Source organism: Ornithodoros turicata, chromosome 3 (genome assembly GCF_037126465.1).
Source record: "Ornithodoros turicata isolate Travis chromosome 3, ASM3712646v1, whole genome shotgun sequence".
NCBI classification, from domain to species: Eukaryota; Metazoa; Arthropoda; class Arachnida; order Ixodida; family Argasidae; genus Ornithodoros; species Ornithodoros turicata.
The window spans coordinates 48,223,035-48,249,732 of record NC_088203.1 but is presented as its reverse complement, the minus strand read 5'-3'; the positions used below and the strand labels follow the sequence as shown (position 1 = coordinate 48,249,732).

The following is a 26,698-nucleotide window of genomic DNA, read 5'->3' as shown; positions in this document are numbered from 1 at the left end:
GAATAATTATTGCTAGCTTCTTTATTTTATTCCCCAGATATGAAAATAGTCGATAGTTGGTGTATAGGACAATGAATGCATGCTATGGCATGTTGCTACATTTTCCATGTGCTGATTGCATATTGCTTGAGTTCGGGCAGATAGTTCATTTGAACGTCCTCAAAAAAAAAAAAAAAAAAGAAATGTGTACACCTCCTGTTTTCAACAAATCATGGGCTAGAACGATGTCATTTGGGATGATGATTGGCTAGGACCGTGCTATGTGGTGAAGTTCTTTTGCAGGAGTGTACACCGCGCACCCTGCACTCTGGTTTCCTTGGATAGAAGATTTTCCGGTAAATTGCTCCGCCGACCAGTTGGCCTATCCAAGTACCCCTAGTGTTTTCAACTGTGCCTTAATGAATTCATGGCCCTGTGTGATATCACGTAACCAAAGGGTTCTTGGGGCGCATGTGATGGAACCTCTGACCACATTTAAGAGGCGAATTTTCGCTGTTCATGTTGCATTGTGAGGGCGAAAGCATAATTGTGCTTTCAGAATCTCTAAACCTTGAATATGACAAAAGAGCGCGGTGGTTTCTTGTGCATACATATGAATTTTAGCACATAAGTCGAGACCTTGTCTGCCTTTTGAACTAGAATGACGTGTTTTTTTTTTTTTGTCTTATTTTTTGTGACACAGTGATCACCCTACTTCCTATTTTTGCAGGTGATTTCACTACGACTGGAGGCGAGTCAACGACAGCATTGAGTGCGTATGCCGTCGGATAAAAGAGCACGCAGACTGATTGCTAGAGCATAGCCATCCCATGGGAGCTGCTATTTGGATAGTATTTGGGTTACGTCATGGTAGGAAATTAATTGGTTGATATACCACGGGAGTGCGAGATCGTTCGGACGAAGCTCTTCCATCAATGCAGACTCTTAATTCTTAAGAATCTTAAGCAGCGTGCAGAATCGCGAAAAGTCGGGGGATGGCACAGTTATACGATGCGGAAGTCCGCGAGATCAGTGCAAATGATGTCATGGTGGTGTTTGCAGCACGCCCCGGACTGGCCGAAGAAACCACGTGCGCGCTTCATAAAGGTAAACAAGGCAGCATTTGGTGCACAGCATGGCACAGCATTTGGTGCACAGTATGCTTTCAGGGCGGGAAGAAGGGCTCTGATTTCAGCATTAGATGTTCCACTTCGCGACTACCCTGTATGATCGACGAAAGGCGCAATATGTGTTCTGAAGTTTGAACTATTCGGCTCTCTTATGATCCCCCTGTGTGCAGACTAGGGTATCATGGAGTAGACAAATATCCTAGGCGGACTGCGGGTGCCTTCACAGAAGTGACAAATGTGTCATATGGCAGTCACACTGCGCTAAGACTGTGTCAGAGGTGCTCGAATGGATAATGATAGTCCTCTTATCTAGCACGTCGAAACAGCACATCAAACTGTGACCTACCAGCTCCTCTTTGCTTCCGCCACAATGACAGAGCCTTAGAGTACACCATGTTAAACTGTTCCTGTTTCCTCTAGCCACCATAGAACAGCACAACACATCAGCACACAAACACTCCTCTAGCTCTCTCATATAACGCCGTTTGGACCCGTCAGCAGCAGCAGTTCATCGCGTCCTCCCACCTTTGACCCAGCCGTGCGTGCTTCCGAAATCAAAAAGTGACACTCGATCCAAGTGCGATGAGGCATGGTTGCACAGCTGGGCGACTCCACGCGAAACGATCCAGCGGACCTGCTCGGCCCTCACAAAATATTTTTCAACATATTTTTTTCAAAATTTTTCCGAAGAAAATTAACAGACCCTAATAGTGCAAAATGGCATACCACGAAAAGTTTCTTCCCAGATATCAATGTGGCAGGTGCTAGACACGAGCAAAGCTCACAGCGCTGGTGAAAATTGTGCCTAGCGTGACCGGCAGCTGCAGCTCACAGAAAGCACCTACAAGTGTGCGGTTTTCTTTTGCATATGAAGGAAACCATGCCATACACAGTGTCCCGAATTCCGGTTGTCATCCTGTTATCGGTGCTGGTATACACAGGACGGAAGTTTCGCAATTTTCCTCCTATTTCGCGATTTTTGTGGAAAACCAAACCATTAAATAATGCAGGCCGTTGGGCTAGTTGGTATTCCATGGCAAAGGTGCAAAAAACGCTGCAAAGCGCTACGAAACGGACAGTGGAAGACAAACAGGAACCAGCATATATCCAGTCCCTTGGAAAATCATTAAATTTTAATGGATGTTTCTCGTTCTAGGGCATCATGGAATACTTCAACACGAAAAATCGCAAGACACGTAACTTGCACATAATTATTGATAGAAAAATAGCGCTTTTCCCAAAATTCGCTACAATCGAGCGTAAAAAACGCAATGAAGAAATCGGAAGAGACGTCTGAAACCAATGCAGTTTTATAGATCGAGCCTTCCTCTACAACATATTAAAAGGTCTCGAGAGTGTCTTTTTCTATTCAAGTTATTTTTCTTTTGTTTTAGAGGGTATTACAGCCACAGTGACCCACGTTGCATGTATCCGGTGGGGTGCTATATTTGAATTTGGTTCCTGTTTTAATTTAAATTTTAAATTTTGATTTTAATTTTGTTAAATTTTGTTTTAATTTTTTTTCTCATCTGATGGGGTTTCAATGTGCAAGCAATATGCTGTGGCACAGACTTCTGCATGGTTGCCACCGTCTTTTCATCTGTAGCATAACGCGCGTATTGCAATCCTGGGTGGTTAAGTTTATGGCATTGTTTCCGTTGTGTACGGTGCCGGCGACGGAGATTGGGGAATAGCGGTGATGGCCACGTCTAAGTTATACTTGTTGTCTCGTGAGCTAAAGCCGTGCGCGGATGAGCTTTTTGAGGTCCGCATCCTACCTGCAAAATCCGCGTCTTTCACGGCACGCAGCTCAGCAGCACGATAGTTCAGTTTCTGGGCTCGATATATAAGGCCAATTTTCCAGGAAATAAGCGTTATTTCCCGTCAGCACATCACAGCACAGAAAAGATCTTAACAAAACAGCTGTCACCGAAGTTCATCCACACGGGCGTCCTCCTCTCTCTTGTTCTAACTGTGAATACACCGGAGTGGCATTACTTTTGTAACAAGGACAAGTCCTGACAGTCCATGATGTCACCCAAAGATACACGACAGCAAGTAGATATTTAGCTGCCAGGAAAAAATACACAAGCTTCCATCCGCGGATGGTGCAGGGGTTTAGCTGTGAGCCTCACTTAAACCTTGTACAGCGTAGACTCAGGAGCACCACCACAAGATTTCGTCGCTTACCTATAGCTGTGCTCCTGCCATGTAAATGGGGATTTTGTATGTTCGTCTTTTCCGCAACGTTTTAATTTCTTAGACTTTTAGTGGTTAATGTTTTTTGCTGAAGCAAATCCAAGAAACAAATCCAGACCCCACCGAATACACGCAACGTGGGTCACTCTGGCCGTAATACCCTCTCCAACAGAAAATTATTTGTTCTTAAATACGAAAAAGCACCCTCGATATTTTTAAATATGTTGTGGAGGAAGGCGCGTTCTACAAAACTGAATTGTTTTGAGACGTCTCTTCCGACATCTTCATTACGTATTTTACGCTCTATTATAGCGAGTTTTGGAAAAAAGCGCATACTCCTCCCCATTTTTCCTGCAATGACTACGAAAGTTACGTGTCTCTGGATTATTCCATGAGACTTTTTAAGAAAAAAAATATTCATTAAAATGTAATAATTTGGGCGTCGGCATTTGAGACACTGAATAAGGTGGGGCATTTAGTGGCTACGCGACATATTAGGTCATTTGGCATATCAGGTCTCGCAGGTCTACTTGGAAAACGCGCAGCCGCCTAGGGTTTTCCTCATCAATTTTCTATGAATCAGGCTCCTCCTTCTGGAAATTTGCATGAAACTACTGATGACGAAGGTGACAGTGCAAATATATGTTGCTACATTAACAGTAAGATGAGAGGCAAACAAAAGCTGCCTTGCGACAACGTCTACCAATATCCAGATTTGAGGTCGTTCACACTACCACGTGATCGTGATGCTGTTGTGTGTGTCCGCAAGTTGGGTTGTGCTGTTTTCACAAGCTAGGATTGGATTGTTATTTTGTGAGGTGTAGTTTCTAAGTCTTCGCCTTTCCTGTGCAATTAACGTATTATCTCGGTTATAAAAATTAACGACGAAAAGTTGTTGAAAAAGAGAAAGGAATTATTGAGCAGAAATAGTAAACACTCTCTCAGTGTGCTGAAACAATGTATGGTATCATAGGGCCCTGTCTTCGGTGTTCACTTAATACCATGTACACCAATAGATACGCTGTGTTTGCATAGCACTACAGACCACTACGAGGTTTCCTCTTTTTATGTGTGTTACAGTTTGTTACAGTAGGTGCGTCCGAAGTCCATACTTCGGAGTTTCACTGTCTTAGCCTCAATATTATGCCTCAATATGTTAGTCTGAATCAGACTTCTCTGCGACTTACAACCTTGAACATACCTCAAGAAGCTCGTTTTAGCCATTTCTTACCACTGGTTTCCACGTTTTCACTGCAGACTATATTCCTCCCCCGGACATCCTTCGCCCGCCTCAGGAACAACGTAAGTACGATTCACAGTGGGATGATATAGGACTTATAGATGATATAGAGCAAACTCATACAACGAGACGTGCCTGAGTATGGATAATCCAGTGCAAAATGGCATCTTAACGAAATCGTCACACGCATGGGGAAGAAATTGGTATCGCTATAATATACCCGTATATATATATATATATATATATAGGTACTAACAAAATATGAGGCAGACAACGAAGATGTAGGAAGTAGAAAAAGGTGGAGTTATTTATTTACTAGTGGAAAGTTAAGGGGGAAGTCAACGTTGCGGCGGAAGCTCCGCCTTCGTCAGGACTGAAGAATGACAAATGACACTTGGAGTTTTATACAGTGCTACAATGACGTCACAATCGGGGGGTCCCGCCACCTGGCGGCCGTCAGCAGGTCAAGTACAAGGAAGTGGTTGAGTCATGTCCGGTGAAGAGGTCATAGTCCGGGAGGTGGGATGGAATCCAAGGGCTGTGGACTGTTGTTCTGCAAAGAAAAGGGGAACAAGCAGCAGTACACTATCTAAGCAGATAAGTTTCTTATTGTTGACAGTACACCGGGGTCCTCGTTTATGATAGATTGGAATTTGTAGATCAGGTAAGATTCGCGCTGTTCTCGGCACCGGTCGGAACTGAAGTTTGTTTGAAGAAGGAAAATTGAAACATCGTTAATTGAATGCCCTGGCTGGCTAAAATGGCGTGAAACTGGAAGATTCGGTTTTTTCGTCACGTCCGATCGGTGATTCTTAAATCTGATTCTGAATGCGGTTTTTGTCTGGCCCACGTACTGTGCTTGGCATGCGTTACATTGAAGGAGATAGATAACGTTGGACGAATTACAGTCTAGGTTTGCTCTAATTGTCACTCTGAAGTGAGAACTAGTACCTTCGGCTATGGTGATGTTTTGCATTGATTTGCATATTTGACATCTGCGGCCTTCACATGGGTGACAACCCATTAGTAAATCATTTGGTTCGAAAGAAGTGACAGGGCGCTGACAAGCTGGTGCATGATGAGAGAGGCGGTACCCGAGACGGGGAGGGAGAGAGACTTATTCTTATTCTTGTTGTGTCGTCTCTCTCCCTCCCCGTCTCGGGTACCGCCTCTCTCATCATTTGGTTCGTTGATTTTAGAATGAACTAAGCTATCTAGCAGATTGCGTGCGCGCCTGTAGGTGACACGAGGTGCCTGCGGAAAAATTTCCTTTGTGCGCTCGGATTGCTGAAGTATGCTATAGTGTCGATTCAGTATACCCTTAATGTTTGGGATATTTCCAGCAAATGTTACGATCAGGTTGATAGCGTCCTCTTTTGTGCTATTTTTTCGCGTACCGAATAGTGATTGGCGCTCTATTTTTCGGGCCCTGTTGACAGCGTCTTTCACAAGGTTCGGTGGAAAATGGCGGTCAACGAATGTTTGTTGCAACTGATTTAGATTCCTGTCAAGATCGTCATCGTTCGAGCAGATTTTCCTGTACCGAAGAGCTTGGCTGTAAGGGATGGCAAGCTTTGTATGCCGTGGGTGACAGCTATGAAAGGACAAATACTGTTGGGAGTCAGTGGGCTTCCGGAATAGGTCGGTGCTTAGAACTCCGTCTTGTAGTCTTACCTGAACATCTAGGAAGTTAACAGTTGCAACTGTTAACTTCCTGTACCGAAGAAAGAAAGACGCTCTCAACAGGGCCCGAAAAATAGAGCGCCAGTCACTATTCGGTACGCGAAAAAATAGCACAAAAGAGGACGCTATCAACCTGATCGTAACATTTGCTGGAAATATCCCAAACATTAAGGGTATACTGGATCGACACTATAGCATACTTCAGCAATCCGAGCGCACAAAGGAATTTTTTCCGCAGGCACCTCGTGTCACCTACAGGCGCGCACGCAATCTGCTAGATAGCTTAGTTCATTCTAAAATCAACGAACCAAATGATTCACCAATGGGTTGTCACCCATGTGAAGGCCGCAGATGTCAAATATGCAAATCAATGCAAAACACCACCATAGCCGAAAGTACTAGTTCTCACTTCAGAGTGACAATTAGAGCAAACCTAGACTGTAATTCGTCCAACGTTATCTATCTCCTTCAATGTAACGCATGCCAAGCACAGTACGTGGGCCAGACAAAAACCGCATTCAGAATCAGATTTAAGAATCACCGATCGGACGTGACGAAAAAACCGAATCTTCCAGTTTCACGCCATTTTAGCCAGCCAGGGCATTCAATTAACGATGTTTCAATTTTCCTTCTTCAAACAAACTTCAGTTCCGACCGGTGCCGAGAACAGCGCGAATCTTACCTTATCTACAAATTCCAATCTATCATAAACGAGGACCCCGGTGTACTGTCAACAATAAGAAACTTATCTGCTTAGATAGTGTACTGCTGCTTGTTCCCCTTTTCTTTGCAGAACAACAGTCCACAGCCCTTGGATTCCATCCCACCTCCCGGACTATGACCTCTTCACCGGACATGACTCAACCACTTCCTTGTACTTCACCTGCTGACGGCCGCCAAGTGGCGGGACCCCCCGATTGTGACGTCATTGTAGCACTGTATAAAACTCCAAGTGTCATTTGTCATTCTTCAGTCCTGACGAAGGCGGAGCTTCCGCCGCAACGTTGACTTCCCCCTTAACTTTCCACTAGTAAATAAATAACTCCCCCTTTTTCTACTTCCTACATCTTCGTTGTCTGCCTCATATCTTGTTAGTACCTATTTAATTTCGCGGTCGCCCGAACCCCTTTCTTCCAGTATATATATATATATATATATATATATATATATATATACTACAAAATTTAGGTTCGAACGACCAGGATATATATATATACCATTCGTTTCGACAGTGGCACTGTCTTCGTCAGGACAATATATATATATACATATATATATATATATATATATATATATATTTGACATCGGTATCGTGTTTATTCTTGGAATTACTCCTGCGGCGCTTACCGCATTACACTCGGTGTTCGGCAGAAAATGACTCTGTTCCTGATTGTGTAGATGCTTAACGTACACAAGACACTACACCCAAGAAAAGCACTTGTTCGCCCGATACTATGCACGCACTAAATGAAAAAAAAAAAGGCATACAGACGATATCACTGCAAAGTGCCGGATTCGACCGGGTTCGACCGGCCCGTGGGCCTAAATCGGGCCTCAAAGTCTGATTGACTGCGGGCTCGCGCCGCGCTCAGGTTTAGCCCAAGAGATCTTTGACCTGAGTTGGACCCAACTCCTCTGAACTATTCCTTCACATTGGTTGGTTCGGTGTTGATTTACATTCTTACACATTGAATAATGTGTAAGAAGCTAAATCAATGCCAAACCATCTTCGGGATTCGTTTTAAAAACAAAGCAACCAGGGCACTTTCTCCGTCATCCTCCTGAAACGCTACAACATAGGCGTCGCGTTATTCTCAACTTTGCCATGTTGAGGATCACGCCTTCGCCGCGGCGTCCACAGCAGAGAGGCGCGTGAGATTTGATGCCAACGAATCGCTACAAGAACAAACAGCATTAAATGTCGCTGTTGCGCGTTCCCGGTGTGTAGCTCACGCTGAATTATGGGTCTCCCCTCCCATATGAATTGAATATGTAGGACGGATCACATTGCAAAACTGCCTACGCAGCTGAGAGCCGGGCTTCGACCGGGCTCAGCTTTCGACAGCAGGGTTCGGTCACGGTTGGCTAAGCCTCCGTGGGGTCGGTCCGTGGCGGGTTGTATTTTCGGTAGTTGCGTCGGGCTAGGGTCGGGGAAGCCTTACTGGCTTCCCCGAGGTCGTAGGCCCAGGTCGTACCGGCAAATTCACGCCGATGCAGTGCTCTAGTAGAGACTGTCGAACCAGGAAGGCCGACGAAGATAGGCTGCGGGAAGTGACTTCACAAAGTTAAGCCTGGAGATATCTAGGAGGTGCTGGTCGGGGTGCCGAGATAAGAGGCTAAAAGATATCTCGACGCGCGGTTGTTCTGTCAGCCATACGGTTGGTTGCACCACAATTCATATTATGTACACAATACCGAATATAGTACCGCTGTTTCAAAACAAATACATGTCGAAACGAAGTTGGAATAGCTGCAAACAATTTATTGTTCGCATTCACTCAGTCGGAATACACAAGGGAGAATACATAGTTATTCCAGTTTCGGTATCCTTCATCAGCTCTGAAAGGAATAACCTGAAGCTATCCACTGGTTTCGAGGTTACAGTGTGAGTTAAGTGTAGGTGGCATATTTCAAGTCACAGCTATCGCATAAGTTGCTCGTAGTTGCAACAATGAATTGCCGCATTTTGAGCACTCATGTATAAAAAATACAGAGCCACCTGGAATAAAACAACTGATCGCGAGCCGTTATGATATGCAAACACTGAATTCGACACCAGCATCATTTTATACGGAGCAGCATTTGAGCACCACACACAGAGGAACTGGCATATCCGGCTTGAGTTCCAGGAAGAAACCAAAAGCCGCCACACGACAGGAGTGTTTTTTTAAGTAAAGGCGAATTATTCAGGACGTGGGCGCTTTCGAAATTTTTGCACAGCGGAAGCCAACGGGATTTCTAAACTGGGGGGTGGGGTAAATCTTGCGTCTAATAGACACTACACAATCGAACCGCGACAAGTGAAACGTCACAAATGCAGAAGATTCGGTGGCGAACATTGTGTGTATGGTGACGACATCTCAGTGCAAATGAATACAGTCAACCTTCTTTAACCGTGCATAAGTTACCCGGATCCTGCGCTGTCCGGACAAAAATCGTGGGAACATCGCTAAATTTACCGGGATTTATTTTGCGGATCCCGTCGAGAATTTCCAGGAGGCACTACACGAAAGCACCCAACAACCTGCTTCACGTATCTGGCCTGGGTCGGAATCAGTGTGCGACCTAAATTTTCGACAGCGGTGACGACAACATTGAGGGTAGAGTGAAAGACTGTGTGGTCTGCTTCAAAGATTTCCCCCCTTCCTATTGAACACCTGCGAGGCTGATGACCAGTCTAGTCATGCTGCAAACGAAGGAAGGATCTTCAGTCAGAACGCCAGCCAAATATCCTCAAGTAGACCTAGTGTACCTCGATGTTTGGACGGACATTGTGAAACATGTGCTAACATTGCTGATGAAGGCGCCGTTTATCGTTTGGTATTGTTGCTTGCAATGGCAATAGCCGTGACTCAGATGACGACACGAAAGAGGCCCGTGCGGCGATACTCCTAGAGGCCTGAAATAGGCAGGAGGCACTCAGAACTGCTGTGGTGTTTTTCGAGCAAATGAGTAGTATCCCCAAGTCAGTGCCACAACGCTTAGGAGTACTTTGTAGGAAGGGAGTTGCCTCAGGACAGAAGCCGCCGATATTTCGAACAGAGACTGTTCTTCTTCTGGGCACCGTCCTCATCATTGGCATGGTATTTAAAGGGTTAGGTGTGACGTGCTTAAAGGTTCATGCGAATTGTGGGTCAACAGCCCGGAGGGAAGAAAGGGTCCGTACGAGCTTCTACGGTCGGAGTGAATGGCCGCTTTGTTAGAGTGTGGAGGGGATTATGTGAACATAGTGATCTAGGCTCCAGACCGGTTACAGAAAAATAGGAGGTTCACGAACACGTGGACGAAACGGGACAACAGGCAAGAATTGACAAGCATAGCAAAAGATAAGGAGGTTAGTGGTTACGTGGGGAAAATTCCAGAACGAGAAAGGTTTTTTTCTTTCTTTTCTTCTTTTTTAAATATTGGTAATACAAAGTTGTGGCATGCAATAAAGAAAGCAGAAAGCAGTGGCAATGCAGAACATAACTGATGATAATGGAGATAGAAGGGAAAATCATATTTTATTTGTGAAGTGTTTCTAGGGTGCCTTGTGATTTGTTGATACCGCACGGGTGAAGAGCGTTGAACTTGTATATGAGATAAGACTCCCTATCACGTCTGTCACGTGTGGATCTAAACCCTGTTTCTAGAATATATAGTTTAATGTTGTGAAAATTGTGACCAGGAACGTTAAAGTGTTCGGCGACTGCTTTGGGGAGTTTGTTGGACGTGTCGGTTCTGTGTCCGGTAAGGCGGTTGTTCATTTGTTGGCCGGTTTCACCAATGTATTGCATAGAGCAGTCGCCGCATTCAATGCAGTATATGACATTGGAGCTTGTGCATGTGAATGCGTGGTTAACGGGGCGGGTGTAATTGCTCGCAGTGCTTTTGTTCGAGTTAGCGTGTTGAACGTGCTTGCATGTTTTGCAGCGCGGGAGGTTGCAGGGTCGTGTTCCCGTGTACGGGGTGCTCGTTTTGCTGGTTTTGGCATTGACCAAGGAGTCTGCTAGGTTTTTTGCGCGTCGGTATGGTCACCTGTATGGGATGGGTGAATATATTGCTAAGTCGGTCACTGCTTTGGTGGACGGGCTCGTGCTTCTGTAGAATGGCTTTGATGTTTGGAAGTGCGTTGGAATATCTTGTCACGCGTCAGGATTTTTTCGGTTTTGCAGAACCTCGTTTCGATCGAGTGTGAGTGCCTTGCGACGGAATTCGGTTAGGAGGGAGTCTGGATATCCCTTTGGGCAAGTGTACTTAAGAGTTCGTCAAGCTTCTCAGCGTAATCTGTGTCGTTTGAACAAATTCTGCGTAGTCTTACACTCTGCCCATTAGGAATTCCAACCTTACAGTGACGCGGGTGGTGACTCTTGAAGTGAAGGTATTGTTGTTTGTCAGTTGGCTTTTTGTACAGGGTTGTGGTGAGGTTGCCGTTGTCTAGTGATATTGTGGTGTCGAAGTTAATTAAGTGAGTTGACTGTTGTGATGTGAACTTTATGTTGCTATGCGCAGTGTTCAGTAGATCTATGAACTTTTGAAATTCATGTTCCCCGTGTTCCCATATCAGTATATCATCGATGTATCGAAGGTACACAGTGGGTTTCAATGAGAGGGCGCTGAGAACTTTGTTTTCTAAGAACCACATGAAGATATTTTCGTAGCAGTCGCTGAACACTTTAACGTTCCTGGTCACAATTTTGACAACATTAAACTATATATTCTAGAAACCGGGTTTAGATCGACACGTGACAGACATGACAGGGAGTCTTATCTCATATACAAGTTCAACGCTCTTCACCCGTCCGGTATCAACAAATCACAAGGCACCTTATGGGTAAGAGCCAAAATGTCAATCAGAGCGGGCGACACGTAACCTGTTGATTGCAACTTTGTACCTCTAACGGACTCTTTTGTTCCCGGCTCCACAGACTAACTTTCGGTAAAAAGAAAGAAAGAGCGAGGCAGGGCCTATCGCAGACCCGAGAGGAGCGCCCTCGAGCGTCCTGTTATCGAAGAGTAATCAGATTTCTCATTGTCTTTCTTTTTTTTTTTTCTGATTTTGGCTTGACATTGACCCCGTTTACGTGGGACAGCGAACCGAACCGGTAAACGGTTCAGGTCTGCTCATGTAATGCGGTCCCGAATGCGGTCCAGCTTGGTCCTCTTCGAAGGGGTGGATCATGTAGGTACGGTGCGCTTGCAGAACCCATGTAAACACCTCTGAGCGCTGCATCCCCAGTAGGTGACGCTCTCTGCGGATTTCGGCGCGCGTTGCATCATGGGAAGTATCACGTGGCGCTCCGCATTTGGCGCAGACTGTCTCTGCGAAGGAATGACGAGCCATACACACAAGGAAATGCGTATTTCGGGTCAAATCAGCAAGCAAAACGCAACTATGCAAGAGACAGGTTTTTTGAAAGTTTGTGTTTAGCGGCCGGATATGTGGATGCGTCAACGTCACTTCCTTCTACCCACAGGGGTGGCATCCAATCTATTGCTCCGTAGAAGAAAGCGTGCTGGGCGAACGCAATGCATCCTGGACAGGTCCTGGTTGCACGTCGCAGGAAACGTCAGGGCACACGCGACCTTAAAGATGGCGGCGCCCGTGATCGGCGGCCAAACCGTTTGTAAACAATGCGGTTGTTTCTGCGCAACGTTTTGGATGTCTTTCCATCACGGTAATTATTTTTATCCGATAATCTCACAGTAAAACGCGCAGTTTTGCACATAAGGCCTCATACTGTTGATGACTTCCAAAGATCTGATGACTGCACGTTAAGACTCACTGAGCCGACGCGATGTACTTAAACTACAGAGAAATGGGCTACCATGCTGCGGAAGAAGCACCGCATAGTTTACGCTGGCAAAATCCGTTCATCTCTTGGCATTATGACGACGGAAATACGTTGGTAAGTGGCAAAACGACATGTAAACAAAGTGACGTGACCTCAAAATGACGTTTTCTATAACGTACGACCAGGACAAGCGCAGAAGCACCCGCGTGAGGGTAGTTACAACGATGGCGGGCCTGTGTCACCCCTGCTTCTACCGGGTCCTCATCGCTGTCCTCCTCTTCCCGTACACTCCTGCTTCGAGCGGCTCCTGCACGAACCGATGTAAACGATAGGGTTCCGGGTTCAAGCTCGGGGCGCTCGGGCTCGGTACGCTTCTAGCGCGCCCATGTAAACGGGGCCATTGGCTCCTCGTGCGTCCGCGAAAGATCTTCCGTCGGAGTTTTGCGAAGGTTAGTCGTTGGAGCCGGGAAAAAGTGGATACGTTTGAGGTACAAAGTTGCAATCAACGAGTTACGTGTCGTCGTACCGCCTGTCAAAAGTTTCTCACTGACATTTTGGCTGTAATTCTTAGAATAAAAAAAACTGACTAATGAACTTCATGTACCCATGTAGCAAAGGGTGGGATAATAAATGTCTAATCGACGTCTAAATTTAGACGACTGACAGGTCTAGTAGATGTCTCTCAATAGCCTTAATGTCTAGGGGAGTTCCCCTAGCCTTCCTCTAGAATAGCTAAGGTTACGCCACCTAGACATCTCAAATCTAACGTCTACCGCTAGCCCAATTTTAGACCTTTTATACACCAGACTGAGGCAGACTGAGGCGGCTCCTAGCCATGTACTAGCCCTTAATTAGCCATAATGTCTAGGATTATACAGTCTTCATTAGCCTTTACTTAGACCTCACCGAAAAGCTTCTCTGTATGTGTGTACTGTTTCAGGAATGGGTGACATGCAGTAGCTCACATATGAAGCACATTTTGACAAAACTTTATTTTAAGTAAAGCTATGAAAACACTGCAAAAGTAACCAGCGTATGCACTGTATCGCGCAGCATTGTAACAAGCCAATAATGGCACAAGCGCTTATGAACAGCTCGACAATGGCTAGATAGTATAATGTCCATAATATCACGACACATGTTGTTGAACTTCTAGAAATAATATTAAAATATTAAACTCCAGTTACTTATGTTCCCTGATCAGGCTGACTCTGTAACTCCTCAAACGCAAAATATCTAGTTCCAATAATTTACGAATAAATTCCAATGGATACTGAGCGCCCAAAAATGCTGCCGAATGTACTACCCTTTGGTAGAATGCCTGCATGCATAATGCTTTCCAAGTGACATACAGAAAGGAATGGACTAGATAGAAACACCACTCATAACACCACAGTCCAATATTTGTCAGTTGAACATTGTTATGCTCACCTGACAATGTGACTAATGTAAATTAACTCTATGAAAAAACGACACCAGGCAATCCTTATGGGTCATTCATTCGCCAAATGATCCGAACGTCCTGTTCGGATACCTGACGAGACCGCCCGACGAGACTGCCTGACGAGACTGCCCGCAGCGCGACCGGTGAAAGGGAGGGACACATTAGTCCCGGGCATTCGAAATAGTACTGCCACTGTATTGCAATCCCTCTACGTTAAAAGTAGCCACTATAGGTGGCGTGGTATATGACGTCACACCATAGCTTTACCTGTGCTTTTTCCCTCTTTCTGGTGAACCGGCGCACCTCGCCCATACGCATGCTTCTTTTCCCTCTTTCTGGTGAACCAGCGCACGTCAATGCACCCTACCTATAGGGTGGAACTGTGAGGCGCTGTCGTTGTTCCGTCAACCGCAATTGCGAAGACGCACCATTTGTTTTCGGCGTAAAATGACGCTGATGTAAACACTAGTCTGCAATTTGCTACCTAAATGCGCTGTGATGTTGGCACAGCAAGGTCCAAATTCATTCGTTTGCACTGCGGCTCTGGCGCTGTCCTCAAATTAGCAGTATCAAAACAGCCTCAAATCACACAACTGTTATTTACATGGCTTTCGGAAGCGTGAGCATTCATCATCGAGATGGGGATCGCTTACAAGAAACCACACGAAACAGTAACCCATTATAACACAAACTTGATTCAGCACTTACATGTCTTTGAAAGCGTACCGTTGATCATCAACACACACGCCGTAATCAACGACGCTTAAACTCATGGGGCACGTATCCACAATGTCCAACCAACGAATAACGACGACTAAATATTTTACTTCAAGCACTCATCTCTTCGGCGATGGTGTTCTTCTGTCTTTTCGTAGGCTAGGGGACTCGTTATATCCCGTCCAGTTTGCCTTTCTTGATCCAACGTCGGCGAGAACGAGTTCCATTACCAGCTCGCGACAACTCCATCCATTGCCTGCCGCTTCATACGGACACTTAACATGCAAGAAAGACCACTTCAAAATACATTGCTAGAACTGCATGTCAGTGCGAAGGAGTCATGAAAATATGTAAGATACCGTTTGCACAGAGAGCGGTTAGTAACAGTCAGACCGCATTGCATCTTGCGATCTCTGTATCAGCGCTCACAATGCCTGCAAGAAGAGGTAAAAGCAGAAAAAAGAACGGGAATGCCTGTCATTCACAAAAGCATATCCGATACATAGTCTACTTACCTGAAAAATGGCTGAAATCGTGTAAACGGACCCGGGAATAGCTTCAGATTCGGAACTAGCATCCAAGACAACCGCGAACCGACGCTTCACAACCGACAGATTAAACAGATTAAACCGCCGCCGACCGGCCTGAAACGCTTTCACGTACATTCAGTACAATGTTGCACAGATTGCAAAAACAATAGCTAGAAGTAAGAGCTTCAGTATGAAGTTACAACAACACAACGAGCCGACCGTGAGGCTCGGCGAGCGTTGGCACAAGAGGAGTCACATCTAGGACTACCCTACCAAGACATCCTCCCAGTGTTAAAGAGAGCTGTCTACACACAATGGCAGCAGGAGTGGGACATGGAAGAAAATAACAAGCTACACGTCACACAGCCACACGTTTTCCACCCGCATTGGACTGAACACATCAACAGATCCTCCGAAGTTCTTTACGCGAGATTGAGGATTGGGCACACATGGCTCACGCATCACCACCTACTCAGAGGTCAGGATCCGCCAGCTTGCGCGCACTGCGGTGACAGCTTGACTGTCTTGCACGTACTGGCATCCTGCCCTCACTTTGAACACCAACGCCAACAGTATTTCACCGCATTCTACAGATACCATGTCCCACTCCACCCAGCCCTTCTACTGGGCGACACTCCTCTTGTACCGTTTGATAATGTTATCAAATTTTTGACCATGTGTGGGCTACTAAGTCAGATGTAGATGTTAAGCATTGCTCCGCATTTATCCAATATCACCGAACTCCTCATGTAAATATCTCATCCTGGATCACCTCATCGCTCACACTTTTAGATAGCTTTTAACTGTCATACTCACTTGTTATCGTCATTCTCCTCTCTCTCCTATCCTGGTCCATCTCATCGCTCATACCTGTACATAGCTTTTAACTACCACACGCTCTCTCTCTCTCTCTCATACATCATCTCTCCCATAATCATCTCACACCACCACACACTCACCATAGTATTGGCGCTCTATGGCCTTTGCTGCCTTTGTGCCATTAAACACACGCGGACTTTTTCCAACGCGAACGAGGTGGCTCTCAGCGCGAAAACCACGTACACAAACTTGCAAATTCAAAAGGAGAGGGTCACGTGGTGCAGAAGTCACTTGGCTCTGCGCTGGTCGCAAGAGAGGAGGAGAGGGTAAACCATAGAGGAGAGGCGGGAGGCGGGAGAGGCGCGTAGTAAGAGAGGAATTCGGCTTTTTTCTTCTGTTCTGTCGAAGCGAGCCTCGGACTCTAGGAGGAAAGTTTGCTGGTTGTGGGCGGTTAATTTTAAAGGCATCCTTGACGATTGTAATTTCATCTGCAGTGCAGTTCTACACTAGTATTTCATTGACCACCTTCAGATGCTACTAGTGCGTCGAAAGCTGTGGATGTGCTCGTGTAACACGCAGCAAATGTGTGTGCGCGTGTGTGTTTGTCTTCTTTCAGCTACCTCCTTGAAATAACTGGATGGTTTCAGGAGCTATGTGGCCTCCCTGGTTGGCACCTGCAGCTCCATTTCTTGTAAACTTCTGCGTAATTGCGAAGACGAGATTTGAACGTGCGACTCTGACATGAGCGTTACGATGATTTCCTTCGGTCTCGCATGTGTACTTTGTGCTCACCGTTTATATTAAAAAACTGGAGAGCTCAAGAACGGCTCACAAGCTAATTATGTTGCGTATTGCTCCAAATAGTCTCCTCTTTCGTCTCCACTTCTCCTGCAGATACTTCGCTTTGTGTGAAAACATGCTATTTTTTGCGTGTGCTTATGCAATGCTACCTGAACCACTTGCTTTCTTTAAAAATGTTTATTCTGCAATTATTACGCGTTGCATTTCCGAGCTCCATGATGGAACTGGTGTTCCTGAGATCCCATGCGCGGGAGGAGGGTAGGGAAGAGGGGGAGAGAGGGCTGCAAAAAAATCGAGCTCATACACGGCTCCGGTCGAGCTTGTCTGCTAACCCGTGGAGGGGGGGTAATTTATTGGCAGAAAAAAAAAACAGAAAGGGAATAACCTGTGGGATCAATGCAGTAGCTAGGAGACAGCAGTAGCCAAACAGAGTAGAACAATTTCAACATTAATTCCAAATACGAAATAGTTTTGATTTTGATTTGATTGTGAGTTTAATGGCGCAGCGACAACTGAGATCATAATGCGCCCAATACGAAAATACGAAATAGTGCCCGCATACGAAAGTATCTGGAAGTTTTTCTAGGCCTATGAAACAATCCACCATTCTAACGCTTTGCGGCAGACGCCCTGCAACGATTTCTGACAGACACAGACTGGGCTCGACGTTGACTGTCACTCTTTGACTGTGACTACTCCAGTGTCCCAGTGACCACGTATTTCAGTGTGCACTGCCTGCAACCAGGGAGGGCGAGCGAAATTACAGGCCCTGGAGATGGGTCATGCCCGAGACCCCCTCCTCACGATACCGTCGTGATAACACAGTTCAGTGCTGCTTCTTTGTATGATTACGACAGGCCTTGGTTCTGCGGGCCCCATCCACCGATGCCCCCCTCTCACCGGCCTTGCCTGTAGCCTCAGCAAACGAATGCGCATCAGCAGGTCCTCGTAGCTCTCACCAACCTGGCAACCTTTCCGCGTATTTTACGTCTACATAAGTAGTAGACTTAGAGACTGTATACGAACCACGTTTTTCTAATCCAAGATGGCGTATTCAAATCCAATTCTGAGCCAAAATCCAGTTCTAAGCCAACACAATCCACTTGTAATCCAACACAACCCAAATCCAAAGCCATCTGATTGGCCGCCATTAGCTCCGCCCACTTCACCTTGATTGGTCGACGGCAAGCCTACTGATCATTGATTGGTCAATCGTAGTTCTGCTCCTTTATGTTAATTAGTTGGCTTGGCTCGCCCACTTCACGGTGATTGGCGCATGCTAAGCCTACTGATCGTGGATTGGTCAATCGTAGCTCCACCCCTATATGCTAATTACTTGACTTCGCCCACTTCACGATGATTCGCCCATGCCTGCTGATTGCGTCACCATAGCTCCGCCCCTTTATGCTAATTACTTGGCTCCACCCACTTCACGCTGAGCTCCGCCCCTAATTAACCGGCTCCACTGATTGGTTCATTCTAAGCCCTCTGATTGGCCACTACCGATAGGCCCATTCTAAGCCCACTGATTGGCCAGCTAAACATAGCCTTCATCAGCGCCCTGGCCGTCGTTCCAGGCCTACTGAACACAGCCTGCACTACCGAGCCAGCGGCTTCACTGCGGCTCTATCTCATACGTCCACACTTACCTCGTGTCCTGCAACTTTCCGCCCACTTCATGCTAATTGGTCCTACCGATCCAGACTTCTAATCCGGTCCATGCTAAGCCTACTGATCACTCTCCCAGCGCTCTGATTGGCTGCTACAGATTGGCCTGGCCCGCTGAACATAGCCTTCACTAGCGCCCACCCTGCTTGGCCGCAGCTCCACTGTGGCTCAATCTCAGATATCCAAACATACATTTTTACTAGGTCTGCCTACTTCATGCTGATTCGTCCATTCCAAGCCTACTGACTTCTAAGCCAAACCACGCTAGGCCTACTAATTGGCCCTTCACACTGAAGCCTACCGATGGCTGGCCCCGATTGGTCCACGATAAGCCTACTGAACAGTGATTGGCTAGCCTGAATTTGTCGGCACCAGGCAGCCGCTTCAGACAAGACTTGTTGATTTCAACCTTTATTTGGTAAAACAGCCTCCTGGTCTAGCTGTGGGTTGGTTTAGCTGCATCAGAGAGATCGTTAGTCCCGGTCATCTCTTGCGCTTGTTGGTCACTCAGCTCCCTCGGTAGATGCCATCTGGCTCATCTATCTGCAAGTCCTCATTGGACACTTATGTGTAGAGATCCCTAACAGGCTAGAACAGAAATTGGTCACTTCCACTGATCGCTAGAGTTTAACTCTGGGATATTGGAACTTTTACCATAAGATAGGTTTAGCGAGAGCTGGTGTGCTCCAACTGCTATCGGCCCATGCCTCCATCCGCAGCTGCTCACTGGTTCACAATGAAACTTTTTCACATGCTCTGACGGCGCCAAAGAAGGTTCCCTACACGTACAATAGATGGCGCCGGTTGTATACCCTCTTTGCAAAGATGGACAGCTGCGACGCGAGTGTGAAAAAAAAAGAAAGAAAAAAGGTCCATCGTGACTCATTTCTATCCAAGTGGTTCATACTTCTAGAGAGCCAGCGTTAGAAGGCTGAACAGCTTACATGCTGCCGCCTCCTGCTGTTGGTTCACAATGAAACTTTTTCACATGCTCTGACGGCGCCAAAGAAGGTTCCCTACATATACAATAGATGGCGCCGGTTGTATACTCTCTTTGCAAAGATGGACTGCCGCGACGCGGGTGTTGATAATGTCCATTCTAACCGCATTGGTGACTCCTTTCTATCCAACTGCTTATTGGTTCATACTTCTAGCAAGAGAGCCAGCATTAGAAGCCAACTCTGCTGCTTAATATTACAAAACATGAATAAAACAGCTTACATCAATATGTTCGGTGCCGCCATCTGAAGTCAGCCTCCTTCATGCTATCCATGCCCCTTGTTGTGGAATATCCACTCACATATCGTTGAGAATAAAGGAACTGTACTTGCCACTTCAAATACGTTTAATTGCAGCGACCAGCTTCAACTATGTCCGGGTATACAGAGGTACAGCAAAACGTGTCAGCTCCTAACACGAGCACAAGGTGGAAAAAAAATATATAGAAAAAGTCCCCCAAAAGGCTCACACACACGCGCTTCTTACACGCGCTCTGAGTTGCTTCGTCTTACGATGCACACAAAGAAAGCTGCAACATCCTCCCCCGCGCAAAATAGAGTTAGTCAATGTCTAGTCATTTCTAACGGGTACAATAGCTGCACAGGCCGTCGAGTTATAGTCCCATTGGGTAGCCTCACTGTACAAGAGCGTACATTGCCATCTCGACCAGGATGAACTTCGTTGACTCTAGCCAGCTTCCAGATATGTCGAGGTGTCTTATGGGCGTGAAGAAGGACAACGTCCCCTTCCGAAAGCTTTGGGAAGCACTCCGTTGCGTTTGTTTGATGAGCTGACCTGAGCTCGAGGAGATACTCCTGCTTCCATCTTCTCCAAAACATATCTGCAATCTTCTGTTTGTGTCGCCATCTTCGGATGCTTGACTGGGCTGTCGAGGATTGAACTTCATGCGAAGGTTTCTCGGGTAGTGCCGTTAAGGTCCTGCCTATTAGTAGATGAGCTGGAGTCACCGCGGCAGGTTCGTCGGGAGTGGAATGAAGAAAGGTGAGAGGTCTGCAGTTAACAACTGCCTCTACTTCATGAGGAAGAGTTTGCATCTCTTCGAATGTGAGGCACTGTCTTCTCAGAATTCGCCGCAAGCTGCTCTTGACCGTCCGTATCAGCCGTTCCCACATTCCGCCCCACCATGCAGCCCGTTCGACGATGAACCTCCAGTTAATACGTCTTGCAGACATAAAGTCTTGTGATTCGGTGCTACGCATTATCTTCCGCAAGTCTGGAATATCCCTCGATGCCTTCTTGAAAGCAAGGGCATTGTCGCTGTATATGACAGAAGGAGTTCCCCTCTTGATATAAATCGTCGGAACGCCATGAGGAACGCTTTCGCCGTTGTATCGGTCACTAACTCGAGATGAATCGATCTCGTTGTGGCACATGTGAAGAGGTGGATATATGACTTAGAGGAGGATTCGTAACCTTTACTAGCTTTGATGTACAACGGTCCCGCGAAGTCGACACCTGTGGTCTCAAAGGGGTGAGTCGGGTGCGCAGTGATTGGAGTAGCACGAAACCTTACGCACACGGTGCAGTCGTGTATGATCGACTTCACAATCTGCCTCGCCTGGACTATCCACCACTTCTCTCGCAAGGTGGACAATGTCAGTTGTACCCCTCCATGTAGCGTTAGTTCATGTGCGTTCTGAACAATCAGCTTGGATAGCGTGTGCTTCTTTGGTAGCTGAATGGGATGCTTGATATCTTCAGTGTTGTCCGAGCACTGTAGTCTGCCCGTAAGCCGCATCACTCTATTTTCATCGAGAAACGGATTCAGCCTCGGAAGCTTGGATGATTTGGCAATTTGCTCGTTGCGACTGAGTGCGAACGTCTCTTCGGGGTAGACTTCACGTTGCACATGTCTCACCCATAACATCTCGGACTTCGCCACTTCAGATGCCGTAAGCGGCCTTTTGTTTTTTACATCAGTGCGGCAATTCCACACAAATCTTCTTATCCATGCGATAACCCGCACAACGCGGTTGTAACTGCTGTACTTAGAAAGCTCGCATAGAGGAGAAGGCCCCTTTAAATCACCTGCAATCACTAGTGCAGCTCTCAGCTTTCCTTCCTCGACGCTCTCTAAGTCTGCATCTTCTTCACCGCAAGGCTTTGGCCAAACTGTGCGTGGATGGGAAAGCCACCCTGGTCCACTGTGTGTTCTGACTATGACGTGATGATGTGTGTTCTGACGGTGAGTCCCCTTGTTAAGGCGTCCGCTGGGTTATCGCAGCCAGGGCAATGCCTCCACTGCTGCTGACGGCTATTCTGCCACGCTGTTCCTTACGAAGGGTTTCCACCTCGTTGAGTCACCTCGGATCCAGCTTAGCGTAATGATGGAGTCGGTCCAGAATGTCGTCTCAAGGTTCGACAAAGACAGCGCTTGACTCAGGAACTTGGCTATTCGCACTCCTATCAGGGCCCCCATTAGTTCCAGCCTGGGCAAAGTGATCTTCTGGAGTGGTGCTACTCGTGACTTTGCAAACAGCAGGGATACCTTTGTTTCTCCAATCTCACTCGTGCTCCGTAGGAGGGCGCATGCTCCATACGCCTGCGGTCTAGCGTCCGTGCAGATGTGCATTTCATAAGTGTACAAAGACCCTTCGGTTGGAACCACACATCTTTCCACTGAGATCATATGTCGATCGGGCAGCTCCTTAAGCCAGAGGTTCCATGTCTTCGATATCTCCTCTGGAAGTTTGGAGTCCCAATCTATCTTCGCCTTTCAGAGTTCTTGGAAGAGCATCTTCACTCGAATGGTATACGGTGACAGGACCCCCAGAGGATCGAACAGTCTGGCGGAAGCCTGCAGTATGGACCTCTTGCTGTCTTTCATGTCGGCAATGACATCCAGCAGGTGCTGTGCTGAGAAGCTCAGTCTGTCACTAGATCGGTCCCACACCACCCCGAGTACCTTAGTATGTGCAGTGTCGACGAATGATTTTCCTTCGCTAGCTCCGCCGGTGTCGGACTGCAGGAACATAGTCTGTAGCTCAGCAGAGTTGGACGCCCATTTGCTTAGTTTCATTCCTGTCCTCTGAAAGGTGTCTTCCGTCTTTTGGACCAGATGTTTCCCTTCCAAAACGTTGGCTACGCCCACAAGCAGATCGTCGACATAGAAAGAATTTATTAGTGCCTGGGCCAGATCTTTGTTCGACCCCTCTACTGATATCAGGTGATGCTGTAGAGTTGCAGTCAGCAGGAAAGGACTCGCCGATGTCCCGAAAGGCACCCTGGTCATTCTCCAACACTCCACTTCAGGCTGTGGATCGTCCAATGTTGGAGCATGGTTTAACCACAAGAAACGGAGAGCATCTCTGTCTTTCTCTCGAATGCCGATTTGCAGAAATGCCTTTCGGATATCCGCTGTGATTGCTATTCTGTGTAGTCTGAAACGCAAGAGGACAGGCACCAAATCTGCTCCCAACTTAGGCCCCTTCTCCAAGTGGTCATTCAGCGATGTAGCTCCAGATGCGTGTGATGAGGCGTCTAACACCAAACGTATCTTCGTTGTCGTGGATTCGCTACGTACTACTGGCCTGTGAGGCATGCAGTAATGCAAACCAGTCAGGGCTGTGTCTTCGTTGGCCTTCTCGGCGTGCGCATTTTCAAGGGAACTCCTTATAACCTCGTCATACTTCGTCAAGCAGCCATTTTGGAGTAACCGTCTCGTAAGTCCTCGCAGTCGCCGGTTGGCTTCCTCGAAGTTGTCTTCCAATTCTTCTGTACGAGGCTTCCAGGGTAGGGCCACCTCGTACCGGCCGTCCACATAACAAATGCTTCTTTGAAATTCTTCAAGCACCGCTGTGTCATGCTCGTTGTTGTTTGTCGTTACGTCTGAGATTCCAATACTTTCTAACTTCCAGAACTTCTCCAGCACATCATCTGGATCCACACTAACTCCAGTTCTTAAGACGCATATCGTTGTGGCTGCTGAAGTTTCAGCATAGCCATGTGTGACCTGTGAAGGCCCTTGAAACGTCCACCCGAACACCGTTCCAATTGCTACCAACTTGTCATCGTCTGCATGCCTATTCACTTCTCCTGTCAAGAGCTTCCACATTTCGTCACTGCCTATTAGCAGTCCAATGCCAGCTTCACACTGAACATTGGGGAACAAGGAGTCGTCGGCTATCTGGTATCCTTGTCGACGAAGCCTTTCGACGAACTCCTGATTAGCTGGGATTTCCGCAAGATCCTTGCAAATGAACGGAATAGTGGTTGCGCGTATGACATAGTCCACAGGACGATACTGACTCCGCATGTGAAGTTCAACCACCTTCCCTAAGTGGGTCTTGTTAGCGGTAGACGCACCGGCAAAAGTGTTCAACCGCAACTTGCTCTCACCTACAACTTTCAGTTTCAGCTTCTGCGCAATGTCGTCACGGATGAAGGTCAGCTGACTACCTCCATCGATGATGCCACGAAGTTGGGTACACGCGGTGTCAGATGACGCCCATAGTCTGAAGGTCTGCAAAAGAACCTCGGCACGTCCCCGTTGGTCCCTGTGCTGGGTGGTGGTCATTATGTTGGTCACGGTGTCGTTGCTACTTGTCGGACTTGGTCGCTTTGAGGGATCGCAGACAACGGAAGCGTGTCTGTTTCCACCATGTTTACAGACAACGTTAACACGACAGTCCTTGGACCGCCTTTCGTACACCGAAAGCAGCGCATATCCTTTGACAGTTTTTTAATCTTTTCGGCGATCGATAGTCCTGCATTGCAGTCCAGTGTGCTGTGGCCAGTTGATGCACAGAACACGCACTTTGGAGTTCCTTCGACGCATGCTTGGAGAACCGCTCCGGTAGGAATAAGTTTGTTTCTTGCCCCGTTAGTATGTTGGGCCCCTGAAGCCTTCTGACTGTATTGCAGTCCAGACCGTTCTAGGCTATCTAATTTCGCTCTGATGAAGTCGATGACCTTCGACAACTCATCTGTAGTCTCTCCGCCGCAGTCATCTTGAGCAACTGGCCTAGTAGACGTATCCCTGTGCTCTGCGGTCCCGTCGTCACTGGGGGTCCTCTTATATCGATGCATTCGGTGGTACTCAACCACCATCTCTGTAGGGATAGCTGAGAAAAGGATGTCGACCATCATCGACGAGTAACTACTTGTTACACTCCCAGCGCCTTGAGACCTCGCATGTTGGCTTGTAGATGGTCATACAAAGACCGTAGTCCATGTACGTCTCTCTGTGATTTCACAGCTGGTAAATCCCGTAGCCTCGCGAGATACTCCCGTTGTATAAGAGAGGTGTCTCCGAAACGCTGCGATAGTATCTCAATCGCGTCGTCGTAGGAAGACTCTGTTGATTGCAGTCCACGAAGGGAATCAGCTGCTCGTCCTTTCAACGACGCGTTTAGGTACTGGAACTTCTCTGTCTTATTCAGCTGCTGGTTTTCATGTACTGCCGTCTTGAACTGCACCCAAAATGGTCGCCATTCTGTGAGCTCACCGGCGAAGGTCATCAACTGCAACTTAGGTAGCGTGATCCCCGCTTGGACTTGTTGGTTGATCTGTGGCATACGCGGCGACACTGGCTCCGACTGAGAAGCCATGTGCCGTTCCAAAAGCTGAAAATCAGCCAGCCGTGTCCGTAGTTCCGCAGTCGCATTAGCAGTTTTCTCTTCATATCGGAATACTGCTTCGTACTCCGCGGGTAAATCCTCGTCCTTGATGAAGGGCTCGATTTCTGCGTTCACCGCTTGTAGTTCCTTGTAACTTTCTTCTATGCGAGCTAGAAGTCCATTCAAAGCGGTCTTACTGACACCGACGTCCTGCCGAAGATCCGTGACCTCGTTCACGAGCCGAGTAATCTGTGCACGCCGTGCTGCTCTTTTAGGCTTAAGCCGGTCCATGATCAGTCTTCGAAACGTTCAATATATTGTACAGCAGGCCAGTTCCCGGGTTTCGGCACCAGAAATATGTTGTGGAATATCCACTCCGAGAATAAAGGAACTGTACTTGCCACTTCAAATTCAGCGACCAGCTTCAACCATGTCCGGGTATACAGAGGTACAGCAAAACGTGTCAGCTCCTAACACGAGCACAAGGTGAAAAAAAAATATATAGAAAAAGTCCCCCAAAAGGCTCACACACACGCGCTTCTTACACGCGCTCTGAGTTGCTTCGTCTTACGATGCACACAAACAAAGCTGCAACATCCTCCCCCGCGCAAAATAGAGTTAGTCAATGTCTTGTCATTTCTAACGGGTACAATAGCTGCACAGGCCGTCGAGTTATAGTCCCATTGGGTAGCCTCACTGTACAAGAGCGTACATTGCCATCTCGACCAGGATGAACTTCGTTGACTCTAGCCAGCTTCCAGATATGTCGAGGTGTCTTATGGGCGTGAAGAAGGACAACGTCCCCTTCCGAAAGCTTTGGGAAGCACTCCGTTGCGTTTGTTTGATGAGCTGACCTGAGCTCGATGAGATACTCCTGCTTCCATCTTCTCCAAAACATATCTGCAATCTTCTGTTTGTGTCGCCATCTTCGGATGCTTGACTGGGCTGTCGAGGATTGAACTTCATGCGAAGGTTTCTCGGGTAGTGCCGTTAAGGTCCTGCCTATTAGTAGATGAGCTGGGGTCACCGCGGCAGGTTCGTCGGGAGTGGAATGAAGAAAGGTGAGAGGTCTGCAGTTAACAACTGCCTCTACTTCATGAGGAAGAGTTTGCATCTCTTCGAATGTGAGGCACTGTCTTCTCAGAATTCGCCGCAAGCAGCTCTTGACCGTCCGTATCAGCCGTTCCCACATTCCGCCCCACCATGCAGCCCGTTCGACGATGAACCTCCAGTTAATACGTCTTGCAGACATAAAGTCTTGTGATTCGGTGCTACGCATTATCTTCCGCAAGTCCCAAAAGGCTCACACACACACGCTTCTTACACGCGCTCGCAGTTGCTTCGTAGTCGTCTTACGATGCACACAAAGAAAGCTGGAACACCCCTCACAGCCACGGTTGCCTCGCGGTGCTAACG

The 26,698-nt window shown here is 47.2% G+C and overlaps 1 protein-coding gene across 3 annotated transcripts in view; it reads left to right on the top strand.

Annotated features, from left to right (window-relative positions):
- Window positions 1–26,698, top strand: part of LOC135387018 (uncharacterized) — a 287,289-nt gene that overhangs the window by 59,981 nt on the left and 200,610 nt on the right. For all 3 annotated transcript variants that reach the window (XM_064616454.1, XM_064616453.1, XM_064616452.1), the window contains 2 exons: window positions 710–751; window positions 4,566–4,610. In XM_064616454.1, the coding sequence (XP_064472524.1) occupies window positions 710–751; window positions 4,566–4,610 (87 nt within the window). The remainder of the gene's footprint in view (window positions 1–709; window positions 752–4,565; window positions 4,611–26,698) is intronic.